The sequence below is a fragment of the Dendrobates tinctorius genome, unplaced genomic scaffold, assembly GCF_039654945.1.
Source record: "Dendrobates tinctorius isolate UK_male_01 unplaced genomic scaffold, ASM3965494v1 ptg000138l, whole genome shotgun sequence".
NCBI lineage: Eukaryota > Metazoa > Chordata > Amphibia > Anura > Dendrobatidae > Dendrobates > Dendrobates tinctorius.
Genome location: NW_027361806.1, coordinates 28,113,740 through 28,138,781, shown reverse-complemented (window position 1 = coordinate 28,138,781; position 25,042 = coordinate 28,113,740). Strand labels below are relative to the sequence as shown.

Below are 25,042 nucleotides of genomic sequence, written 5' to 3'. Positions count from 1 at the left end.
GCATCTTATCGTATTCCCATAGATCTCACAGTATTCTTCATATTATCTAACGCCGTTGTTGTGTCCCAGGCCGAACTGAAATGGGGTCAGAACTGTCAACAGTACAAGATCGCTGCATGGGCCGAGACCGGGAGTTGGGGCAGTCAACCAGCGCTCAGACTGAAGTTTAGCTGGCCAAGAATCCCATCCAAGCTGAAATCCGTTGGACAAGCGTAAGTGAATTAATAATGCTTCTTTTAGCTCTTCCCAATGAGCGTTCCTAAAGGTGCAGAAGAAACATTTATGGCACCTCGAGCCCTCCAGCGCATGCACCACCGGGTCAAGTACATGGTGCCGCTGAAGGTGCTGGGGACTGTGCAGAAAAAGCGTGCCAAGCCACTCCCATCTCACCAAGCCACACCCACCTCGCAAAGCTATGCTCAATTCACTAAGCTACACCCTTTAATCAAGCCCCACCTCTTCTGGTAAGCCTCGCCCATTTCTACAAGCCCCACCCCAAAGCCTTCCTTGGTAGATGACAAAGGACCAGAGATGCAGATTTTCTTTACAAAATTGATTGTTATTTTAATACAAATTACCATAAATATAATCTGAATGTGGTAAAATCTGTAATAATTTATAACAATTGTGAATACAAAAAACAACAAAAATAAAATCTGTATAAAACGTAAGTTTAATTGTCCTGAATTTTGGTTCCATTTTCAGGGTCAGCTGGTATGTCCCCGGAGCTGCCCTCATGTTAGGATTCGCTGAAAGACTCCAGAGGAACCCATCCAGACAGGCGAAACTCATCCTGGCCCTCTCCAACCCCAGGACCATGAATGTCGTCTTCCATGTACCGCAGGTAACCTCCTGACATATCATCCAAGCCGCCTGTCATCATTCTCGCCCATCCTAGGATGCGACTAGAGCAGGATGGTGCAATATAGTGCGGCTGAGCTGTAATACCAGGCACAGCCTAACAACCAGGGGGCGCTGTGCTTAGAGAAGTGCCAATGTGCATGTGCTTACTTATTGCAGGCCACTCTGTACTACCAAGCCCTGAATCTGCCCGCCGCCTTCACTGCCGCCTGGCACGCACGTCCCGCAGACATTCCCATCCCGACCTGGAATGTCTTTGCTGATGCTCACAACTCGATCGCAGACAGACTGAAAGGTGAGTTTAGTTTTGGCTTCTACATTCTGAGCACATATATCCTCCCAGCGTCAGGCTGGGGGCCACAGGCTATGTCAGGGGTCTTCTAGGACATCAATAAAATCCTGAAGTTATTTGTAATATATCCAGAGGCGCAGACCCTCGGGGTCAGTGGGACCACCCTAAGGCTCCTCCTTTGTCTTCTGCTGGACCTTGTGGGCCTTTTTCTCATTGTGGGTCTACTGGAGGACCTGTTGGTGCTCTGGGGGTCCGGTCTATCTTTGGTCCTTCCTCTGCCGATTCCTATCAGCTCCCATTGGACTCAGTTGGAGATAGTTGCGATCTTTGGGCTTTTCGGCCCACGGGTCGATCACGGAGGGTCCCAGTTACACATTATTTTGAGATTAAATTGTTAAAGCTTGAAATATATTGTAAAACTCTAAAAACTCCTCCTCCAGGACGCTGCTCACTGTCCAACAACATGATAACGACATTCAACGACGTGAACTACAACTACACAATGCCCGGACACTGCTACCACGTCCTCGCTCAGGACTGCACCGAAGAAAATAAGTTCCTGATCATGGCCAAGAAATCCAAGGAGAACCCAGAGCACAAAGACCTGAACGTTAAGCTGGGAGAGTTGTGAGTAATGCTGCACGAAGACCTTGTGCTACATTGTTACATTGTGCTGCATTGTATCGTGTCATGTTATAGAGAAGGTTGATTGAAAGGCAGAACACGGATCTGATAGGAGCGTATCAGGTATACGAGGTATGTCCGGTCAGAGCTGGACTACAACTCCCAGCCAAAGGCCGGAGGAAGGACGTCAGGGATGAGCGCAATATGGATAGAAGTGGCCGGGAGCAGCCGGTGATGGCCACTGCTGCCGCTCTTTCCTTTACACGTTCTTCTCTTTTCTAGTGAAATTATGATGGACAGCCGATCTGGAGAACCCAGGGTGAAGGTGAACAACATTGACATTTCCAGAGACAGACTCCCATATCAGCCCAGCCAGGGTAAGTGAGACGAGAGCAAACTAAGGAGCGCACGAGCCACACGGGGAGATCGATGAAAACGAAAAAAGGGAAATGAAGTGAGGAGGAAAGAGAACATTTTAATTTTACCATCGTATAATGCAGAAATAATACCGCCATGTAGAATGTTAATAGTATTACCAGAAAGTGCTGAAATATTACCGCCATACCGTGTACAAATGACATCCCCTAAGCACCACAGTCCATACTGAACCCCACCAGAGTCCAAACACTTATACCATGTTATTCTTCCAGAACCATCAGTGACAATTGAAGAGAGAGACGGAAGAATTGTGCTTTCTGCACCAGAGTTTGGTATCGATGAGCTGCTGTATGATGGAAAGTCCAGCGAGGTAACGGAGCCGCACGTCTCCACCTAGAACATCTAGAGACTCTGCCTTCTGGGGTGTCCTCAGCGGTCCGTGTAAGGCAAGACCATGCGGGATCTAAGTGTTTGGTGGTTCCAGTATGGGATCATACGGAGCCCATCCAATGAGTGGATCACACAGAGCCATATGATCAGTGGATCACATACAGCTCATCTAATGGGTGGATCACATGGAGCTCATCTGATGAGTGGATCACATACAGCTCATCTGATAAGTGGAGCACATGGAGCTCATCGGATGAATAGATCACATGGAGCTCATCGGATGAATAGATCACATGTAGCTCATCGGATGAATAGATCACATGGAGCTCATCGGATGAATAGATCACATGGAGCTCATCGGATGAATAGATCACATGGGGCTCATCTGATTAGTAGACCGTTGAATTCAGTCATATTGGATTGAGGCCACAATTTTGTATCATTAACCCTTACAATGACCACGTGATGGTAGTGCAGGTTTGGTTACCTAGAGGCTTTGCAGACCCCCATATTATCAGATATCCCAGTAATATCTGCCTTTTCTTTTGTAGCTTCGCACAGCTCTATGGATGAGAGGCAAGACCTGAGGAATCTGCGGCCACCACGATGATGAGACAGAACAGGAATTCAAGATGCCTGACGGATCGGTAGCAAAGGACGAAGAAAGCTTTGGCCATTCTTGGATCCTGGCTGAGGAAGCCTGCACCGGAGGTGGGTGATACATAGCGGCTCTGATGTAGTCCTGTAATGTGCAGCGACAGAGCAGAGTGACCAGTAGAGTGATGGAGAGCTGACAGCAGCAGAGGACGAGTGTGCTGACTTTCTAGGAGGCAGTGACCCGGTTTCTCATGTCTCCATATTAGTGAGGATTTCTGAAGCTTTACCGTACACCCAGGGCACAGAGAGGTATATAATAATCTCTTTACTTTACAGTCTGCAAACTTCATCGCTCTTTGGTGAAGACTGAGAAACCAGAAAGGGAGGAAAGCAAATGTTACTCTATCCACCCCGTCCTGCGCTGCGCTAAAGGTTGTACCCCATCAGCCACCTCCCCCGTCTCTGTCGGCTTCCACTGCACATCTGCTGGTAAGTGATCATTCCCGAGTAATGTGGCCTCACTAATTAATAGGAGCACAGAAGTCACAACGTATAGGGACTGCTGTCCGGGACTAAGGCCTCAGTCTGACGCCAGATTAGTCCTGATTTGGGACCATGGTGCGATAAGATCTTTTTTTACCTATTCACTTTTGTTTATGGGAAGGAAAGTGCGGCAGGTGACTGCAGCAGTATATGGCCCCCATTAGCTGGACATCATGCCCCCATTACGCCTCTAGATGACACTCACATGCAGTCTAATAGACATGCTGGTCGCTGCCACCTACCCGCCGGACCCCTGGGGGCCCATATGGTCCCTCTGCCCCTGCTCCGTATGGTTTTTACGTGGACTCACGACTATAACTTTCTCTTTTCATCCCAGATCTGGCAGAGGAGGAGTCGCTGATTGACAGACCCGAAGACTACACAGTGCAAGTCGAGGCGCACACCTTCTGCTCCTGCGAGTCCCTGAAGTGTGCGGCTTAATGTCGATGACGCTGCCTCCGACCCTTCTCGTTAATACCTAGAAACTAAAGAATGAGCTGTAAAGTCAGCGCCAATCAAGCCAATCGCACTTTCTAACCAACTGTATAGTTCTTCGTCCTAAACTCTGAAATTTTCAATAAATATTTGCATCCACAACGACGTTTCCTTGTTTTCCTTTTATCTTTTCTTTGTTTCTTTGCAATTCTGGGCTTTGATCAGATATTTCTCTCGGGAGTCACTGAGCGAATCTCTGGCATTGCTCTGGTGTTGGTCGGCCGACTCTGCGAGCCATGATCCCACATAACCTCCTCGATGGACACCTCCATTCCTGACTCGCTACGTGACGTCCAGGACTGAGCGGCTCGGCAGCCATTGTTGTACCTGAGACGTGCTGGTCGTCCACATTCCCCTAGATTCTCTCAGATCATTAGTCGTCTACCACAGCGAGACCGCACAATCAACGCAGCCAACAACCGGGGGCAGGGAATGTGTCAGTGAGCGCCCCTTCTGAGCAGTCTATAGGGGCCACAGGTCATAGGAAGCTGAATAACATGACACCTTGATATTTGCGATTCGGTGTCTTACTCCAGAAATATCCACTTTTTTCTTTTATTTAAATGAGCTGTTAAGATCTATGGGTGGGGCATAGAGCTCCCTGATACTCCACCTCCATAACTTACAGTATTGTAAATGAAAGGATGCGTTACCCTCCATCAGACATGTAATGACAGACAGTCTACTCCCATAATCACACACTGCTCGGCAATGAGGTCAGAGCTGACGCAGAAAAGCAGAGTTTCACGGGGTCATCGCGACAGTGTGGAGCCAGAAGACCACAGCGTCTAATTGCTCCTACTCCGGCGCTGAGAAGAAGCACTTCTTCATTTTAAATGTATTTATTTCTTCTGACAGAACAGGGGTTAAACAGCCATGTTGGAAGTTCCTGTGCTCACAGCTGAGCTCGGTTAGCCACTCCTTTTCCCATTATAATCTGGCCTCTGTTACTAATCCTTGTCAGAGCTAGCATTTGCTACATGGCTAGAGGGGGGAGAGGAGTTCATATGAGAAGGAGAGTTGGAGGCGTTATCAGTGACTGTTGGTTGGTTTGTATATGTGGTATTTTGTTATCCCTCTCTGCTTTTGTTTATTCCCCTACCTTCACACCCAGGTGTATTCCTCTGTAACATGTAAGTGAATATTTTGTATGTCTGGAGGTCTCGGGTCACCCGACAGCTGTGTTGTGACACAGAGAGTACACAGTATAAGAGAGCTGACATACTACAGCAGAGCTAATATAGTACATAGAATTTTGCAATATTAAATATGGACAGCACACAGATGGAATCTGTAGAATCCATGATATATTCTGTATTATACTCCAGAGCTGCACTCAATATTCTGCTGGTGCAGTCACTGTGCACATACATTACATTACTGATCCTGAGTTACATCCTGTATTATACTCCAGAGCTGCACTCACTATTCTGCTGGTGAAGTCACTGTGTACATACATTACATTACTGATCCTGAGCTACATCCTGTATTATACTCCAGAGCTGCACTCACTATTCTGCTGGTGCAGTCACTGTGTACATACATTACATTGCTGATCCTGAGTTGCATCCTGTATTATACTCCAGAGCTGCACTCACTATTCTGCTTGTGAAGTCACTGTGTACATACATGACATTACTGATCCTGAGTTACATCCTGTATTATACTCCAGAGCTGCACTCACTATTCTGCTGGTGCAGTCACTGTGTACATTAGGGTGACCGGATCTCATACGGGGGGGAAAAAATGTCAGAATCTTGTCCGTCTGGACCCCACAAAACGATTCCCCTTTCCAGATATTGAGAGAGCCAAAATTTGAGCTCGATCAAACGACGTTAACCCGTGCCGCTCGTCGCTCAAAGTTTGAAAAAATCCAAATTGAGGTATTTTAAGATTTAGGTATTTTGCATAGTATGTTAGACTATAAAGAATGTGACAACAACATTGCAGAAATAGCCCTGACCAAATTTTCGAACCATTTGTGGTATTTGAATGCAGAGTTGGTGGGATTATCGTTTTTTGATCCCACCATTACAGACAATGAAAAGTTGTTAATGGCTAATAAATTGCTCAGTAGCACAGATGAACCATCAGAGCACGCTAACCTACATGAGTTGATAATTTTACATAGTTATCTAATCTATTCTAGAGCTTTTGTTAAAGTAGTTTTTGAAACGTCAGAATATAATGCTCGGCATTTGCTTACAACTTGCAGGACATATTGCTTTTGTTCTTCATCTTTTGTCAGAAGGCCGTTAAAGTCGGTTACTTCCTACCTCTTTTAATTTTTCTTTCCTAACTTTTGGATTTACAACCCTAGCGTGCTCTGATGGTTCATCTGTGCTACTGAGCAATTTATTAGCCATTAACAACTTTTCATTGTCTGTAATGGTGGGATCAAAAAACGAGAATCCCACCAACTCTGCATTCAAATACCACAAATGGTTTGAAAATTTGGTCAGGGCTATTTCTGCAATGTTGTTGTCACATTCTTTATAGTCTAACAGACTATACAAAATACCTAAATCTTAAAATACCTCAATTTGGATTTTTTCAAACTTTGAGCGACGAGCGGCACGGGTTAACGTCGTTTGATCGAGCTCAAATTTTGGCTCTCTCAATATCCGGAAAGGGGAATCGTTTTGTGGGGTCCAGACGGACAAAATTCCGACATCGATTTTTTGCGGTCACCCTAGTGTACATACTAATATTACATTACTGATCCTGAGTTACATCCTGTATTATACCCCAGAGCTGCACTCACTATTCTGCTGGTGCAGTCACTGTCTATATGCAGTCCCATTCATTACTGCCTGCTTTGCCTCTGGTTGTTTGCAGACATTTCTCCTTATCTCGGTGATGACAGGACCCATCTCCTCCCCTGACTCCTCCCTGGCCCTCTCCTCCTCCTCCTCTTTATTCCACCCCTGTGTGTGAGGCAGCAGAGCTGACTCCAGTGCAGTGAGGATGGGGCTGTGTGGTGCTGGGCGCCCCCTGCTGGGGCTTCTCCTCATAGTGGGGGCTCCTGTCTGCTGGTGTGGGTGCCCCTGCTCTGACCCTGCTCTATGTCAGCCCATCACAGAGACTCGGGACTTTGAGGTACAGTGTGTGTGTCCGGTGGGGGGTGATACAAGGTGTCAGTGTCACTTCCTGATTGTAGTGATTGTGGCGGAGGTGCAGGGACAGAGGCCCTGATTCCAGGTGGCGGTCCCCCAGTTATCAGGAGGGTAGTGCTGAGTGAGGTTACATATAGAGCGCTGGATGTTCCACTGCAGGTTGTAAAATACAATGTGATATAAAGTGTCGTCCATTCCCGGTCCTATCTACTTCTGGGAAAGCTGGGTGACCGCACTACACCTCAGTAGTGGAGTTGTGCGAGGGCTGAGAAGTCTGCGGACTCCTGACTGACTATTCCTGTAGGGGCCGAGGCCCATAACCCGTGATCCTCACTTGATTCCGTTTCAGTGGTAAATGTAAAGGGGTCGTCCCCCGCTACTATCGGCCACAGAGGGGATCAAGAATCCAAAAATCACACTGCTCCCTGGCTGCCATCCTCCGTACGATGGGATGCGGGCGGCGCAGCGCTGGGAACGGAGGCGCTGCGCAGGTTTATCCTCCTCCTTATACCTTTTAGGCCGGGATCACACTACTGTGTGCGATGCAAGAAACTCCCACGAGTCTCCTCACCACCCGGCGCTGCCGCCGGCACTCGGGACCGGAGCCGCTTGTGTTTCTGTGCAGCCGCAGCTCCGGTCCTGAGACGCCTGCGAGTTTCTCTCTTCACACACGGTCACGTGATTCCGGCCTCAATAGATTGTACAGTGGACAACACCCGAAAAACCAATGTAAGATGCGCAAAGGGCGTCAGACGTGGTCCGGTGTCTCCTCAAAACCTGGCGGTAGGGGTGAGCGAGTAGTGAACTACGCGGACTCGCTGTACTCGTAACGAGCCCAATGTATTTCTATGGGAAATGCGAGTAATGGGCGGAGGCTGTGTGTGCGGGCTCTGCCGGGCCGATCGGGGGTCTGTGCGGGCTCTGTGGGGTCTGTGTGGGGTCTGTGCCCGCACAGACCCCTGATCGGCCCGGCGCAGTCCGCACACACATAGGACGCTGCGCGGCCAGTCAATCACAGTAATGCCACAACATAAAAGGCGGTGGCTTTACTGTGATTGGCTGACACATGCCGGCGGGAGATCCGACTATTGCGAGGCGAGTAGTGAAATTTACTCGCTAGGATTCGAGTACCGGATCCTAACGAGTATACTCGCCCCAATCCCAGCCAGGGCGGCCTTCACCTGTCCTCCCTTCCTCCCTCCACACTTGTCCGTCCTACTTGATACAATCATTCCCTTTGAAATAAGAATCTTGAAGTTTCTCTTCTGAGGACTCCGCTTTGTGTCGATATTTTCTTATCCCTCCTGGAAATGTGAGACTAAACTGACAAATGGGTGTTACCTTTCCCCACCGGAGAAGGGTTCTCTACAGTTTGATGATCTCTGATTAATCAGGGTGACTGTGTAGGGACACGCCCCTTTGGCATAGCGAATGGTGACGCCCAGTTGGCAGTTAGTGGTACTTCACATCATAAATAAACGTGACTTGTTCTCTTCTCTTTGTTCAGGTTTATGTATTTTATGTCAAAGGGAAGAACTGGAGGTTCTATGACTGGGCCCATGTCACCACGGTCGCCCTGTTTGCTCCATATGACCCGGAGCTTCTGTGCTTTGCTCATTCCAGAGGTGCGAGGTTCGTCCTGAAGGGTGAGTTTATTTCCTGTCTGGGCTTCGGATCGGTGCAGGCTTCACCCCGCAGTTTGGTGTAACGTTGTGATCCACGCGGACCAGCGCCTGGGAGTGAAATGGGGAAAGGCCTTGTGGCCACCGGTGATTTTTGCATCTGTTTTGCCATCAGTTGTGATCAGTTGAGTTGCAAAAAGCTCAGAAATCCCGACCCCCAATGCAACGAACATCCGGGAACCTGCTCGGAGTGCATGAGAAGCGGCCACTGAGGCCTCCTGTATACTCAGTGACTGACGCGTGTACGGACAGTAGTCATGGAGTTCAGTGTGACAGCATATCAAGTGTTAATGGGTTTTTACATAATCAGAAAATAAGGGGCTTATTTTTTCCTTAGAAACAGCGCCCCTCCTGCCTGTGGTCAGCACGTGGTATTACAGCTTCGTCTTATCCAAGTGAATGGGGCTCTGCTGCGTTACCAGAAGCGGCTCATAGACCAGCGGGATGAGATTCGGGGAAGCAGAGGACAGGCTTTTCCTAATCTTCTACAGCTCTCTTAATTCTATTTTTTTTTTTTTTTTTTTCTTAGTGGTTTAATTTCCCAGAAGTGATAAATGTAGAAAACGGGTTCATAGATTGAGAGAATCCGTCGTAGAGGAAACACGAGTCATCAACGTCTCCGGACGAATGGAGCCGCCCGGCACTGCATCAAACGGCTCCTCATAGCTCAGCTCCCTGCGACCTACAGCTGCGGGGGGTCCGGCCGCTGTCGCACGGACACTCTATGGCCAGACAGTCGCCGAGTCCGAGCCGCACAATCCTGCAATCGCACTTTATATGGTTCAACCAGTTGTTCCGGCTCATCTGTAAGGGGCTGACATTGCTGTGGACACATTAACAGGCAGCGAAATCGAGCTGACGAGTGCGCGCCGTATCTCGCCGGCCGCTCGTGTGAACAGTCCCGTCCGCCTCCATTGCTCCACAGCGTTCGTTGTGCACATGGATCATAACTGCGCAAGTCTGAACAGGCCCATAAACCGTGTGGGGGAGGGAGTATGGAACATGGCATGAAGATAAAATCTTCTCCGACAATTGCTAAGAATGAAACCTCGGCCGTCCGTAGACCGCTGCTGCCTGGGGGCGATGATGTGGGGCTCTGGTAACACCCTGCGGTCTCCTACGTGCTGCACATCGCAGTTTTGCGCCCAGATCATGGCTGATTGCAGCCTGGATCGTAACGTCGGGGCTCGTGTGCTCCATCTGATTCGGCCGCTGTGACTCTCAGTCTCTAGACTGACGCGGTGGCAGCTCACGCCGTGATGTTCTGCCCGGGGGTTAGATACAGATGGGGCTCAAATGTAGAGCCCCCAATGCTGAGAACAGCACTGAAAGAGTTACAGACCCCACAAATCATCGGGGTCCAATCCTGTTCTAGAACCGGACTCCCTCCGTAAACGTGGATCTTTCCCTCTTATTACAGGCGACGTTCCACTGAGGGACATTGTGGATCCAGAGAAGAGATCGGCCTGGATCACCGAGAAAGTGGATCTGGCGAAGGCTCAATATATGGACGGGATTAATCTGGATATAGAGCAACCCGTGCTCCCGCACACCCCCGAATACCACGCCCTGACCGCACTGGTGGAGGAGACCACACAGGCTTTCCACGCCGAGATCCCGGGCTCCCAGGTATGCGGTGTTACATACATGACACAGAGACGTATGTGCCCCCCACATCCACCTCCGGGGGCTTCACTGTCCTCATAGACATTAATATGGAGAAAGTATGTGCCCCCCACATCCACCTCCGGGGGCTTCACTGTCCTCATAGACATTAATATGGAGAAAGTATGTGCCCCCCACATCCACCTCCGGGGGCTTCACTGTCCTCATAGACATTAATATGGAGAAAGTATGTGCCCCCCACATCCACCTCCGGGGGCTTCACTGTCCTCATAGACATTAATATGGAGAAAGTATGTGCCCCCCACATCCACCTCCGGGGGCTTCACTGTCCTCATCTACATCCATAGACATTAATATGGAGAAAGTATGTGCCCCCCACATCCACCTCCGGGGGCTTCACTGTCCTCATCTACATCCATAGACATTAATATGGAGAAAGTATGTGCCCCCACATCCACCTCCGGGGCTTCACTGTCTTCATCTACATCCATAGACATTAATATGGAGAAAGTATGTGCCCCCCACATCCACCTCCGGGGGCTTCACTGTCCTCATCTACATCCATAGACATTAATATGGAGAAAGTATGTGCCCCCCACATCCACCTCCGGGGGCTTCACTGTCCTCATCTACATCCATAGACATTAATATGGAGAAAGTATGTGCCCCCCACATCCACCTCCGGGGCTTCACTGTCTTCATCTACATCCATAGACATTAATATGGAGAAAGTATGTGCCCCCCACATCCACCTCCGGGGGCTTCACTGTCCTCATCTATATCCATAGACATTAATATGGAGAAAGTATGTTCCCCCCACATCCACCTCCGGGGCTTCACTGTCTTCATCTACATCCATAGACATTAATATGGAGAAAGTATGTGCCCCCCACATCCATCTCCGGGGGCTTCACTGTCCTCATCTACATCCATAGACATCCCGACTCATGGGGCCCCATATCAGCCGCATAGCCTGCCACCATTGGTTGTCCGCCGCTGCCCAGGACTGTGATTCTTTATAGAACTCCTGTCATCTAGATAATTATTTTACACTCGTAGAAGCCAAATCTGAGTGAGTCCAAAATTAAGAAATGGCGCCAATCTTTCCACTCGTTGTTCCAGTTTGCAGATATTGATCTAAAGTGACTGAAATCCTGAGCAGTATAACAGGTCCAGGATCTGGCAGATGTGTACTTCACCCCTCTATGCCGCCCGCTCACGTCCTGTATTCGCCCTGTTGCAGGTGACGTTCGATGTTCCGTGGTCTCCCGCCTGCATCGACCTCCGATGCTATAACTATACGGCCATAGCGGATCTGTGCGACTTCTTGTTTGTGATGTCCTACGATGAACAATCCCAGATCTGGACGGAATGTATCGCTGGGGCCAACGCGCCATTCAACCAAACCATCACCGGTCAGTCCTCTACCAGTGTGAATGCCATGTCTGCCCGTGTGATGTGGATGAGGACACATCTGGGTCTGCACTGCTGACCAGTGTATGTCTGGCCGCTGCCGTGCAGGGAACCTCCAGACAGATGGCTGCCTCCGCAGCCTCAGGGCCATGGAGGCACCAGATCCTCAGAGAACCTCCGTAGCCTCAGGGCCATGGAGGCACCAGATCCTCAGAGAACCTCCGTAGCCTCAGGGCCATGGAGGCACCAGATCCTCAAAGAACCTCCACAGCCTCAGGGCCATGGAGGCACCAGATCCACAGGGAACCGCCGCAGCCTCAGGGCCATGGAGGCACCACATCCTCTGAGAACCTCTGCTCGGATGTTTCATTCAGGAGTTTCTCATTTTTTCCTGGTTGTCTCTGCTGTCTGGGAACAATGGACCTAATTCAAAAAATTTCCACCTTTTTTCCGATCTAACAATTTATGTAAAAACCAGTCGGCACAGATGGCGCCACGTGTCGTCCAATGTGGTCACGAGACCTCGGCTTGTGCTGCTGACGGTCAGACACTTGGATGACATCATCCAGGTTTCTGTGATTCGTCACGGACGGCTCGGTCAGCAGAAACCCTGACGTGTGAACAGTGACAGACTGTCACAAGTACAAGCGTTCTCCAGTGATTGCAGCCGGTCCCTGACACTAGATCACAGGACCGGAGCTGAGCAGCCATTGTCTTTATTTTGCTGGGTTGGCCGAAGGTGGACAATCCCTTTAATTGTACAGAAAATGTCAGGACTGTGTGATTTGGGTGTGACGTTTTTCCTCCATCTTCATTTCTCCACTTGCATTTTGGTACTTTGTTTTAGAAATCTTCCTCCTCTCTTGTAGGGTACGAGCAGTTCATCAATATCAGCATTGATCCTAAGAAGCTGGTGATGGGCGTCCCCTGGTATGGCTACGACTACAGCTGCCTGAACCTGACACAGGTATGATGTCCCATTATTGGGGGGATCTCGTTACCCTGGAAGTGATGGATTCTCCTTCTGGAGCCGATATATGTCCTGACCCGTGAGGACTGGAGACGGGGACCCTGTGCATCCATACTATGCGCTGTAGACCTTGTGTGTCGCCATATAGTGCTTCTGTACCGCACCCTATATCTGATGGAATGGGGGCTCCATGGTTGACTATGGGTATCATATTATGGGTGCACGAACCCCCAACTCTCAAGATCCGACTGGGCAACCAGAGACCCCACCGTTGGGCTTAATTTCTGACATAATGATGTGATCCATCCAAGAAGAGCAGCCACCAACCCATCCGATCTGTATGTGCAGATCACATGCCGGTGTGATTATCTCGGCCCATTACACCTCTCGCTGTATTTATAGGGTTAATTACAAAGGTTGGGGGATAACTCACTGACTGCGGGACTCCCAGCAATCCTGAGGAGGCGCTGGAGAAGCCTGTGGCTCGGAGCTGCACACACTCGGCCTCCGCTCCATCCACTGTTTGCGGGACATTGTACTCGGCCTCCGCTCCATCCACTGTCTGTCTCTGGGACATTGTACTTGGCCTCCGCTCCATCCACTGTCTGTCTCTGGGACATTGTACTTGGCCTCCGCTCCATCCACTGTCTCTGGGACATTGTACTCGGCCTCCGCTCCATCCACTGTCTCTGGGACATTGTACTTGGCCTCTGCTCCATCCACTGTCTGTCTCTGGGACATTATACTTGGCCTCCGCTCCATCCACTGTCTGTGGGACATTGTACTCGGCCTCCACTCCATCCACTGTCTGTGGGATATTGTACTTGGCCTCTGCTCCATCCACTGTCTGTCTCTGGGACATTATACTTGGCCTCCGCTCCATCCACTGTCTGTGGGACATTGTACTCGGCCTCCGCTCCATCCACTGTCTCTGGGATATTGTACTCGGCCTCCGCTCCATCCACTGTCTCTGGGATATTGTACTCGGCCTCCGCTCCATCCACTGTCTGTCTCTGGGATATTGTACTCGGCCTCCGCTCCATCCACTGTCTCTGGAACATTGTACTCGGCCTCCGCTCCATCCACTGTCTGTCTGTGGGATATTGTACTCGGCCTCCGCTCCTTCCACTGTCTGTCTCTGGGACATTGTACTTGGCCTCCGCTCCATCCACTGTCTGTCTCTGGGATATTGTACTTGGCCTCCGCTCCATCCACTGTCTCTGGGACATTGTACTTGGCCTCCGCTCCATCCACTGTCTGTCTCTGGGACATTGTACTTGGCCTCCGCTCCTTCCACTGTCTGTCTCTGGGACATTGTACTCGGCCTCCGCTCCATCCACTGTCTGTCTCTGGGACATTGTACTCGGCCTCCGCTCCATCCACTGTCTGTCTCTGGGACATTGTACTCGGCCTCCGCTCCATCCACTGTCTGTCTCTGGGACATTGTACTCGGCCTCCGCTCCATCCACTGTCTGTCTCTGGGACATTGTACTCGGCCTCCGCTCCATCCACTGTCTGTCTCTGGGACATTGTACTTGGCCTCCGCTCCTTCCACTGTCTGTCTCTGGGACATTGTACTCGGCCTCCGCTCCTTCCACTGTCTGTCTCTGGGACATTGTACTCGGCCTCCGCTCCTTCCACTGTCTGTCTCTGGGACATTGTACTTGGCCTCCGCTCCATCCACTGTCTGTCTCTGGGACATTGTACTTGGCCTCCGCTCCTTCCACTGTCTGTCTCTGGGACATTGTACTCGGCCTCCGCTCCATCCACTGTCTGTCTCTGGGACATTGTACTCGGCCTCCGCTCCATCCACTGTCTGTCTCTGGGACATTGTACTTGGCCTCCGCTCCATCCACTGTCTGTCTCTGGGACATTGTACTCGGCCTCCGCTCCATCCACTGTCTGTCTCTGGGACATTGTACTTGGCCTCCGCTCCTTCCACTGTCTGTCTCTGGGACATTGTACTCGGCCTCCGCTCCATCCACTGTCTGTCTCTGGGACATTGTACTCGGCCTCCGCTCCTTCCACTGTCTGTCTCTGGGACATTGTACTCGGCCTCCGCTCCTTCCACTGTCTGTCTCTGGGACATTGTACTTGGCCTCCGCTCCATCCACTGTCTGTCTCTGGGACATTGTACTTGGCCTCCGCTCCTTCCACTGTCTGTCTCTGGGACATTGTACTCGGCCTCCGCTCCATCCACTGTCTGTCTCTGGGACATTGTACTCGGCCTCCGCTCCATCCACTGTCTGTCTCTGGGACATTGTACTTGGCCTCCGCTCCATCCACTGTCTGTCTCTGGGACATTGTACTCGGCCTCCGCTCCATCCACTGTCTGTCTCTGGGACATTGTACTTGGCCTCCGCTCCTTCCACTGTCTGTCTCTGGGACATTGTACTCGGCCTCCGCTCCATCCACTGTCTGTCTCTGGGACATTGTACTTGGCCTCCGCTCCATCCACTGTCTGTCTCTGGGACATTGTACTTGGCCTCCGCTCCTTCCACTGTCTGTCTCTGGGACATTGTACTTGGCCTCCGCTCCATCCACTGTCTGTCTCTGGGACATTGTACTTGGCCTCCGCTCCATCCACTGTCTGTCTCTGGGACATTGTACTCGGCCTCCGCTCCATCCACTGTCTGTCTCTGGGACATTGTACTCGGCCTCCGCTCCATCCACTGTCTGTCTCTGGGACATTGTACTTGGCCTCCGCTCCATCCACTGTCTGTCTCTGGGACATTGTACTCGGCCTCCGCTCCATCCACTGTCTGTCTCTGGGACATTGTACTCGGCCTCCGCTCCATCCACTGTCTCTGGGACATTGTACTCGGCCTTCTCCGGCCGCCCCATAGACTATAACTAGAGCGGAGGTCGAGCATGTGCAGCGCCGATCCATTGATTATAGGGCAGCGCCCCGCCGTCTTGGGCTCCTGCTGTCGGACCCCGACAATCAGTAACTTATTGCCCACGCTATGGATAACTTCAGATTTTAGGAAAACCCTTTGATAATCAAAGAATATTTCTTTTTGGATCTTATCAGGATCATCGGTGCAAATTAGCCAAGAAGCCATTTCGAGGGGCCGAGTGCAGCGACGCGGTGGGCCGGCAGGTGCCGTTCCGCACGATTATGAAGCAAGTGAACGATTCAGTGAGCGGCAGATTATGGAACGACGTGCAGAAAGCGCCATTTTATAATTATAAGGTTCGTGCTCCGTCCTCCATCCTGGATCTGGTCATCGTCCTGGGTGAGGACTAAACGAGCTTCTTGTTTCCATAGGACTCCAAGGGAGACTTTCACCAGGTTTGGTACGACGATCCGGACAGCATTTCATTAAAGGCGACTTATGTTAAGGAACTAGGTCTCAGAGGCATCGGTATGTGGAATGGAGATCTACTGGATTACTCCAGTGATCCTATAGCCCAACAACAGACTGCAGCCATGTGGAAAGCCTTACTGCCATGATCGACTCATCTGGGGCTCTGAGAGCAGGACTGCTGCTGTGCAGACTGCAGTATGCTGGCGTCAGCCGTACCTGGGATGATTGAAGCACTGGCAGAAATGAGGCTCAAACATCTGCCCCCCCAATGCCGCCATAATCGCCTTACTGCTTCATTACTTTAGTCTCTGCACTCTTGTGGCCACCACTAGGGGGAGCTCAGGAGCTTATTGCATACTGAGTCTACACTACTAGTATTCAGCGAGCTCTTGTGCTCCCTCTAGTGGTGACCACAGGTGCTGACCGTTTAACTCTTCCTATGCAGGTTCTGCTGCAATAAAGATATTTCAAGCTAAGGTCCAAAAGTTTTAATGTTGCAAAATAAAAAAACAAACAAACTGCATGTCCAGAGTCAGTGTTTGTGTCCTCAAGCTTTAGTCCTGGCGGTACGTTATGCAGTGACCTTCCCAGACATGCAGCCTTCTATAAAATAGATAAAAAGACTTATTTCCAAAATATTTTCTGCTCACGGGAAAAAAGTGCTGTCACGTAGAAAAGCAATAAATATGGGGTGACCGTGCGCCGTCTCTGCCTGGATGGGGCCTCACAGTGCGTACAGCGATGGCGGGCTGCCCAGCCCGGACTGAGACTTCCTCTGGGCTAGTTCCGCTTTCAGGACGTTCAGATCGGATGACGCCTGTTTCCTCATCTGCAATTCAGCAAAGAAGATGTTAATTTTACATTTTGGGATGAATACACAGTCTACGCGGCTGGCGGATAAAGCTGCGGACCCCTGTTCATTGTACAATGCCCCCATGATTGGCGTCAGACAACCCCCCCCCCCCCCCGTGACCAAGGCTGAATCCCTCCTGATCATCCACCGATCGCTGCATTGTGACTTTCCCTATTAACCCCCTCCCGCCTGTATGGAGCCGCGTTACAGTCGGCATCTGCCTGTAACAGCAGCGACCAGAGCGAGCGGCGATCATTGCTATTCTACCATGTAAATGCAATACAGGGGGCTCTTATGGCAGCTGGGGGGCTCCTGGGGGGCGGGCTTATCACTGCCATCTTGGCCTTGGTTAGGCTTCATGGAATAATGGCGTTCTGCCTGGAGCATTGCAGGTTCAGGGCCCGAGGGGACAAAACAATCATATGAAAAGAAATCAAGTCGACCCGTTTTACCCTCAATAAAATGTCATAAAGTCCAATAAAGACAAACAATTAACAGTAAGCGCCATAAAGAGAACAGAAGTGACGAGGCGGCCCTGCGGCCTCCAGGTCTCGTCTTAGGCCACGTTAATTTATTACCTCTTATCTGTCTAAGGAGAAAGTGAAGAAAAACGGATGCGTTAGTGCAGATCCCGGGGGGGAAATAAGTATTGGATCCGCTGCCGATCTTACAAGTTTTCCCATCTACAGAGAATGGAGAGGTCTGTAATTTATTGTAGGTACATGTCACCTGTGAGAGACAGAATCTAAACAGAAAATCACATTGTCGGATTGTTACATCATTAATTTGCATTTTATTGCATGAAATAAGTATTTGATCACCGACCAACCAGTGAGAATTCTGCCTCTCACAGACCTGATAGTGTTTCTGTAAGAAGCCTCCTACTCTGCACTCATTACCTCGATTAATTGCACCTGTTTGAGTGTGTGGACAGGTGTCTTTTGTACACCTAATGAGCTCAATTACACTCCAACCTCTCCACCATGGCCAAGACCAAAGAGCTGTCTAAGGACACCAGGGACAAAACTGTAGACCTGCACAAGGCTGGGATGGGCTACAGGACAATACGCAAGCAGCATGGTGAGAAGGCAACAAGTGATGATGCAATTATTAGAAAATGGAAGAAACACAAGATAACTGTCAATCTTCCTTGGTCAGGGGCTCCATGCAAGATCTCTCCTTGTGGGGTAAGGATGATTCTGAGGAAGGTCAGGAATCAGCCACAACTACACAGGAGGACCTGGTCAATGACCTGAAGAGAGCTGGAACTACAGTCTCAAACATTACCATTAGTAAAACACCACACTGTCATGGATTAAAATCCTGCAGAGCACGTAAGAACCCTCTGCTCACACCAGCACCTGGACAGGCCCATTGTTAGTTCACCAGTGACCAAGGTCATGTGGCCAGATGAGACCAAAGTATAACTTTTTGGTATCGACTCCACTCGCTGTGTTTGGAGGAAGAAGGATGATTACAACCCAAAGAACATTGCCCCAACCATTAAACATGGTGGAGGAAACATCATACTTTGGGGGTGCTTTTCTGCAAAAGGAACAGGACAACTGCACCGTATTGAGGCGAGAATGGATGGGGTCATGTATCGTGAGGATTCGGCCAACAACCTCCATAAGAGCATTGAAGATGGATCGTGCCTGGGTCTTCCAGCATGACAATGACTCAAAACACACAGCCAGGGCAACTAAGGAGTGGCTCCATAATAAGCATTTCAAGGTCCTGGAGTGGCCTAGCCAGTCTCCAGAGCTGAACCCAATAGAAAATGTTTGGAGGGAACTGAAATGTTACCCAGCGACAGCCCCAAAACCTGAAAGATCTGGAGAAGATCTGTATGGAGGAGGGGGCCAAAATCCCTGCTGCAGGGTGTGCAAACCTGGTCAAGAACTACAGGAAACGTCGGACCTCTGTAACTGCAAACAAAGGTTTCTGCACCAAATATTAAGTTCTGGTTTTCTATTGTATCAAATACTTAATGTGCATTTTAATGCATGAGATATGTAACAATCCGACTTTCTGGATTTCATCTTAGATTCCGTCTCTCACAGCTGAAGTGACCTACGATAGACATTACAGCCCTCTCCATTCTCTGTGGGTGGGAAACGCTGCTGATTCTGCAAGTTATCAATACTTGTTCTCCCCTCTGCAGGTGCACATGTATCCAGAGTTTTGCCCAAGATTTTGTCAGTGCAGATTTTATTGCTACTTATCTTGCTATCTGCAAGGATTTGTGACATTCTGTGATTTTATGCCACTTTTTAGAATGGACGGTCACGCGGTTAGCAATGGAAATAGTTCAACCCAGATTTCTGAATTGCAACTTTTTATCAGGGATTTTTTTTATGGCTGAAGTACAGAAAAAGAATGAAAAGTCAGTAATTGTGGGACACACCATCGTTTCTGACTTTTTCTGCTTTATTGCCGCTGTCCTTTACAGCAGACAATGGTCCAGTCCGGGGCAGGAGATGCAGCAGATTCATGGAGGGTATGCGACTCCATCGCTCCGGGGCTCCTTCTCTGGCCAGATAGATATTCTCACTTATAAGACACCCCGATTCCTTTTTGTGGTGCGTGTGGCAGTCGTTGCATTATGACACTTTCTAAGTATTGGGACTGTAGATGTTCTGGACCCTTAGAATTAAAGGGCTTTTCCTGAAGTGGGACCTGATGAGCGGTGAGTAAGACGGGACATGGTGGGTCTCAATGGTCCATCGTAGACTATCGGTGTCAGGTCAGCGGGGGCTCCCAGCGTCGATCGGCTGATTAGAGGGGCTGTGGAGGGTCAGTGAGGGCCGCGTCCCGCTCATTAGTTCCGGACTTTGTAGGTATAGCTGCTCCCTGCACCGGAGTCCAATCAATGGTGGCTTCGCAGCGGACTCTTGTCACCGTCTCTGGTGTTTATCTGATGTGAAGCGCTCGTCCTGCTTCACTCATGTTCACACCTGGAGGAGCCGCTGACCTCATGTTACAGGTGTCTGCTGGGACGGTGCGTGATCGGCAGGTGTCAGATGTGACATTTCTTGCGCCACTCACTTTTACACTGGAAATTTACTCTATAATTTAGTTTTTCGAGTTTTATGGATTCCGGCTGCACCCTGAGCCAGCGCAGCATTGAAACGAAGCCACTGATCCCAGAAATGCCACAAACCGGAGCGAGGCTTGGCTATGGCATACACGGTGCCAGGACCGGCAAAGTATGGCGGACCAAGGCAGCCTGGGCAATGCCCCATATACACCCAGGAGCCGCTCTGCCACCATCAGCAATAGTCCTGGCACCAGGCAGAGAAGGGTGGCGGAGAGATGACCAGCTCCTTAGTGGGGGGATGGTGGGTTGGGGGATCACCATCTCTAGCCGCTGAGAACCTCTCTGACTCCTCGTCTTAGGGCAAACAAGTGTCTTCAAGCAAATAGTCACCTTAATTTCGATGACTAGCTTGATCCTGGCGTTGTCCACCTTCCGCTTCAGCTGGTCGAGATCCTGCCGCGTTCCGGTTATTGCCATTATTAAAGAATCCTGTCCAGACAGAGGAATACACAATCACTGGCCACAGAGGAAGACGAATCGCATCTTACACGGAGACTCTGAACTGGCGGCCATCGGCCTGGTGTCTAATCTTAAGGGCTCGCTCACACTAGCGTGTAACACGGCCGTGCACTATGTGATGTCTTATCGGACTCGGCACTGTGGTATAGGGTGGGGCCGCGCAGATCTGCGATTGTCTTCACATGGGGAATCGACATGTGAAAACCATCTCCGCATGCTGCAAGTGGCTCCAGAATCACGCGCAGCCATACAAGTCTATAGGAGCTGGGAAACCTCAGACTGCACTCGGATGACATCTGAGTGCAGTGCGATAACTGCAGAGAATAGAGAAATGAAGTTCTCCATCTTCCCGGCACCAGTGCTACAATTCTCTCATGCGAAAAAATCCGATCTCTCTAAGGTGACGCTCGGATCAGAGTCTGACAGACGGAGCAGAGTGTCAATAATATAATCGACCCAATTCTGTCACATAAGAGAATCTATGTTAGTGTGAGCGGACCCTAAAGGTGAAGGTCTACAATCTATTATGATACGATTTATGTCCAATATCGTCTGTTTGATTAATGTTCTTATATACAGTGGCATGTAAAAGTTTGTGCACCCCTGGTGAAAAGGCTATGTGCACACGTTGCAGAATTCCCGCGATTTCCGTGGGAATTCCTGAATTCCATTCCGCTGGAAATATGCGAGCAAATCGCATTTTAATTCCCGCGGAAAAACTAGCGATTTGCAAGCGTAATTAGCTTGCAGAATGCAAGTGTTTTCCAAGTGATCTGTAGCATTGCTTGGAAAACTGATTGACAGGCTGGTCACTCTCGTGAAACATAGTGTTTGACGAGTGTGACCAACTTTTTACTATTGAGGCGGCCTATGCGGAATCAGTAGTAAAAAGATCTAATGTTAAAAATAATTTAAAAAAAAACGTGTTTTTCTCACCTTCCAGCGTCCTGCGCAGCGTCCCCGATCATCGCGATGCTCCCGGCAGGTCCCGTTTCCAGTGATGCATTGCGACAATGACCTTTGCTGACGTCGCGGTCTCCGCTATGGTATCGCGACATCATCAAACGTCATTGTCGCAATGCATCACTGGGAATGGGACCTGCTGGGAGCATCGACGAGGCCTTGTGACGCTGCGCGGGACATCGGAAGGTGAATATGACCCGATTTTTTATTTTAATTCTATTTTTTACAGGGATATGGAACCCAGAGCCCGGAGGACAGTCTCCTCTCCTCCGGACCGTGGGTACCATCCGCACATGTTCTGTTTACTTTTAGCATTGTGTGCACAGCCACATGCGGAAAGTAAGCAGAACAATGCATTCCTATGTGGGCGGAATTGCCGCGATTCCGCAAATTAATGAGCATGCTGCGTATTTTTCCGCGATGCGATTCTGCCGCGGGAAAATCTGCAGCATTAGCACAGCATTGCGGAATCCCTTAGGATTGCATGGGATGCTTTTTTTTTCTGCGTTTTTGCGGCAAAATCAAGTGTTTAAAACACCTCGAAAACGCAAAAAAATGCTACGTGTGAACACAGCCTTAAACAACTTAAAGATGAAATGATCTCTAAAAGGCTTAAAGTTACAGATGACACATTTCATTTGTATTTTAAGCAAAAAAAAAAGTATTTTTTTCTTTCATTTTAAAAAGTACAAAAAAGGAAATGGGCCGAGGCTAAAGTTTGGGCACCCTGGGAGATTTGTGTGCTCAGATAACTTTGACCAGGGTTTCAGCCCTTAGGCTGTGTGCCCACGTAGCGATTTTTAAGCGTTTTTGCTGCGATTTTCGGCGCAAAAACGCTGCGAAAACGTTTAAAAATCGTGTACAGAACGCCCCCCATGAATTCCTATGGCATTCCGCACATGCTGTGCTAATGCTGCGCTTTTTTCCGCGACGGAATCGCATCGCAGAAAAAAATCGCAGCATGCTCATTCTTTTGTGTGGAATCGCAAAGAATTGCCGCGATTCCGCACCCATAGGAATGCATGAGAATCGCTTACTTCCCGCATGTGGCTATGCCCACCATGCGCAAAGTTAAGCGTCTCATGTGCGGTTGGTACCCACGGTGTGGAGGAGAGGAGACTGTCCTCCAGGCCCTGGGTACCATACCCCTGTAAAAAAAAGAATAAAGAATAAAAAATAAAAAATCGGGGTATATTTACCTTCTGACGTCCCGCGCTGCATTCCCGGCCTAAGCGTTCCCAGTAATGCCTTGCGGCAAGGCCCTGTGATGACGTAGTCTCGCGTGACTCTAGAGGTCTCGCGAGATCGCTATAGTAACGCAAGACCAACGTTATCACAGGTCTCGCAAGGCATTACTGGGAACGCTGAGGCCCGGGATGGCAGCGCAGGACGTCGGAAGGTGAATATACCCCGATTTTTTTATTTTTTTTATCATTTTTAACATTCTTTCTTTTACTATTGATGCTGCATAGGCGGCCTCAATAGTAAAAAGCTGCTCACACTTGTCAAACATTATGTTTGACGAGTGTGACCAACCTGTCAATCACTTTCCAAGCGATGCTTCAAATCGCTTGGAAAGTGCTTGAGACAATCGCGGTGAACACGCGATTTCTGGGAAGGAGTCCGGTTTTCAGTGTGCGTTTTAACACGCTACGTGGCACATAGCCTTAATTAGCCTGTTAGGGTTATCGCCAGGCCCGGATTGGTAATATACCCAACCGGACATTTTCTCGCTGGGCCGCTGTCATGTGGGCCGCGGGCGGCAGCGCCCGATCATCTGGCCGCTGGCACTCCATCCACGCCCTAGCATGAGACCTCCCCCGCAGCCACTCACAGCGTCGCTTGCCTGCTCTCTCCTCTGTACACAGGACCTGTGATGAGGTCACAGGAGGGGAGGAGTCAGGGAGTCACATGATCAAGAGCCTTTGTCCAGACCCCTGATCATGTGACCCCCTGACTCCGCCCCTCCTGTGACCTCATCACAGGTCCTGTGCGCACTGCCCTGCCTCTTGGTGTCTGCAGGACTCTGCTGTGCTGTTGTCATGGTGCTGGATGAGGGAAGTATGTGTGGGGTCAGGAGGGGTTTACAGGATAGATGTAGCGGAGCCGCGCGTGTACGGGGTGGACGGAGCGGAGCCGCGCGTGTACGGGGTGGACGGAGCGGAGCCGCGCGTGTACGGGGTGGACGGAGCGGAGCCGCGCGTGTACGGGGTGGACGGAGCGGAGCCGCGCGTGTACGGGGTGGACGGAGCGGAGCCGCGCGTGTACGGGGTGGACGGAGCGGAGCCGCGCGTGTACGGGGTGGACGGAGCGGAGCCGCGCGTGTACGAGGTGGACGGAGCGGAGCCGCGCGTGTACGAGGTGGAGCCATATGTGTACGGGATGTACGGAGCGGAGCCGCGCGTGTACGAGGTGGACGGAGCGGAGCCGTGCGTGTACGGGGTGGAGCCATATGTGTACGAGGTGTACGGAGCGGAGCCGCGCGTGTACGGGGTGTACGGAGCGGAGCCGCGCGTGTACGGGGTGTGCGGAGCGGAGCCATATGTGTACAGGATGAACGGAGCGGAGCCAAGTGTGTACGAAGCATACAAAGCTGGCTTTTCTCACGGACACAGGAGTACATGGCGGAGCCCCGAGGAGCACTTTAAAACTCGCACATGACGGTCCATCGGAAGTGATATGCTGGAAGCTGACTGGAAATGAGGTAATTTCATGAGGAGATTGTGATGGAACTAGGAGTGCTTCAGTTCCATCACCATGTCCTCCTCCGACTGCGCGGACATGAGGATTGCCTTGGAATCGGGGATGCCGGCCATGTGAGCGGATCATGATATGTCCTGCACCGGGAGGCTCAGGTGGGCACTACAATGGGAGCCGGGCTGCTATAGTATCTTTATAGAATCTTTCTTTATTTCTTTCTCTCTTTTTCTTTCTTTGTTCTTTCTTTCTCATTCTCTGTTCTGTCTTTCCCTCATTTTCTTTCTCTCTCTCTGTTCTTTCTTTCTCTCTCTAATCTTTCTTTTTTCTTTCTCTCTCTGTTCTTTCTTTCTTTTTCTTTCCTCTCTTTCTCTCTGTTCTTTCTTTCTTTTCTTTACTTCTTTCTTTCTCTCTCTGTCTCTCTCTGTTCTTTCTTTCCCCTCTTTCTTTCTCTCTCTGTTCTTTCCTCTTTCTCTCTCTGTTCTTTCTTCTTTCTCTCTGTTTTCTTTTTTCTCTCTCTTCCTTAGTGCTAGTCAGTGTGCCCATAATGCCAGCCACTGTGCCCTCAGTACCAGTCAGTGTGATGAGCAGTGCTAAATGGGTGCGGTTGGGCGTGGACATGGGTGTGACTAGTTGTGAAATGGGTGTGACCGGGCGTGGCCTAATATTTTC

The 25,042-nt window shown here is 50.1% G+C and overlaps 3 protein-coding genes across 3 annotated transcripts in view; 2 read left to right on the top strand and 1 right to left on the bottom strand.

The window, feature by feature from the left end:
- Positions 1-4,282, top strand: part of LOC141048876 (vitellogenin-A2-like) — a 47,791-nt gene extending 43,509 nt beyond the window's left edge. The window contains 9 exon segments of the mRNA XM_073544965.1: positions 70-212; positions 706-844; positions 1,021-1,156; positions 1,594-1,780; positions 2,060-2,154; positions 2,428-2,525; positions 3,097-3,256; positions 3,479-3,631; positions 4,023-4,282. Coding sequence (XP_073401066.1) covers positions 70-212; positions 706-844; positions 1,021-1,156; positions 1,594-1,780; positions 2,060-2,154; positions 2,428-2,525; positions 3,097-3,256; positions 3,479-3,631; positions 4,023-4,126 — 1,215 coding nt within the window. The 3' untranslated portion in view covers positions 4,127-4,282.
- Positions 4,283-7,102: 2,820 nt separating this feature from the next.
- On the top strand, positions 7,103-16,821 carry LOC141048838 (di-N-acetylchitobiase-like). Its single transcript, XM_073544910.1, has 7 exons — positions 7,103-7,279; positions 8,804-8,942; positions 10,399-10,607; positions 11,848-12,019; positions 12,887-12,984; positions 16,022-16,183; positions 16,259-16,821. Exons 1-7 carry the CDS (start codon positions 7,148-7,150, stop codon positions 16,442-16,444), a joined length of 1,098 nt encoding a protein of 365 aa, XP_073401011.1. The 5' UTR covers positions 7,103-7,147; the 3' UTR covers positions 16,445-16,821.
- The window catches only part of LOC141048837 (spermatogenesis-associated protein 1-like), a 36,591-nt gene continuing 28,320 nt past the window's right edge, over positions 16,772-25,042 (bottom strand). The window contains exons 11-12 of the mRNA XM_073544909.1: positions 20,582-20,680; positions 16,772-17,127 (exon numbers count right to left, since the gene is read on the bottom strand). Coding sequence (XP_073401010.1) covers positions 17,023-17,127; positions 20,582-20,680 — 204 coding nt within the window. The 3' untranslated portion in view covers positions 16,772-17,022. The remainder of the gene's footprint in view (positions 17,128-20,581; positions 20,681-25,042) is intronic.

Bases quoted from the DNA above. Each gene is read 5' to 3' on its own strand.
- LOC141048838 (XM_073544910.1), top strand. From the start codon at position 7,148: ATGGGGCTGTGTGGTGCTGGGCGCCCCCTGCTGGGGCTTCTCCTCATA. The intron at 7,280-8,803 runs GTACAGTGTGTG...CTCTTTGTTCAG, and splicing joins CAGAGACTCGGGACTTTGAG to GTTTATGTATTTTATGTCAA. The intron at 12,020-12,886 runs GTCAGTCCTCTA...CCTCTCTTGTAG, and splicing joins ATTCAACCAAACCATCACCG to GGTACGAGCAGTTCATCAAT.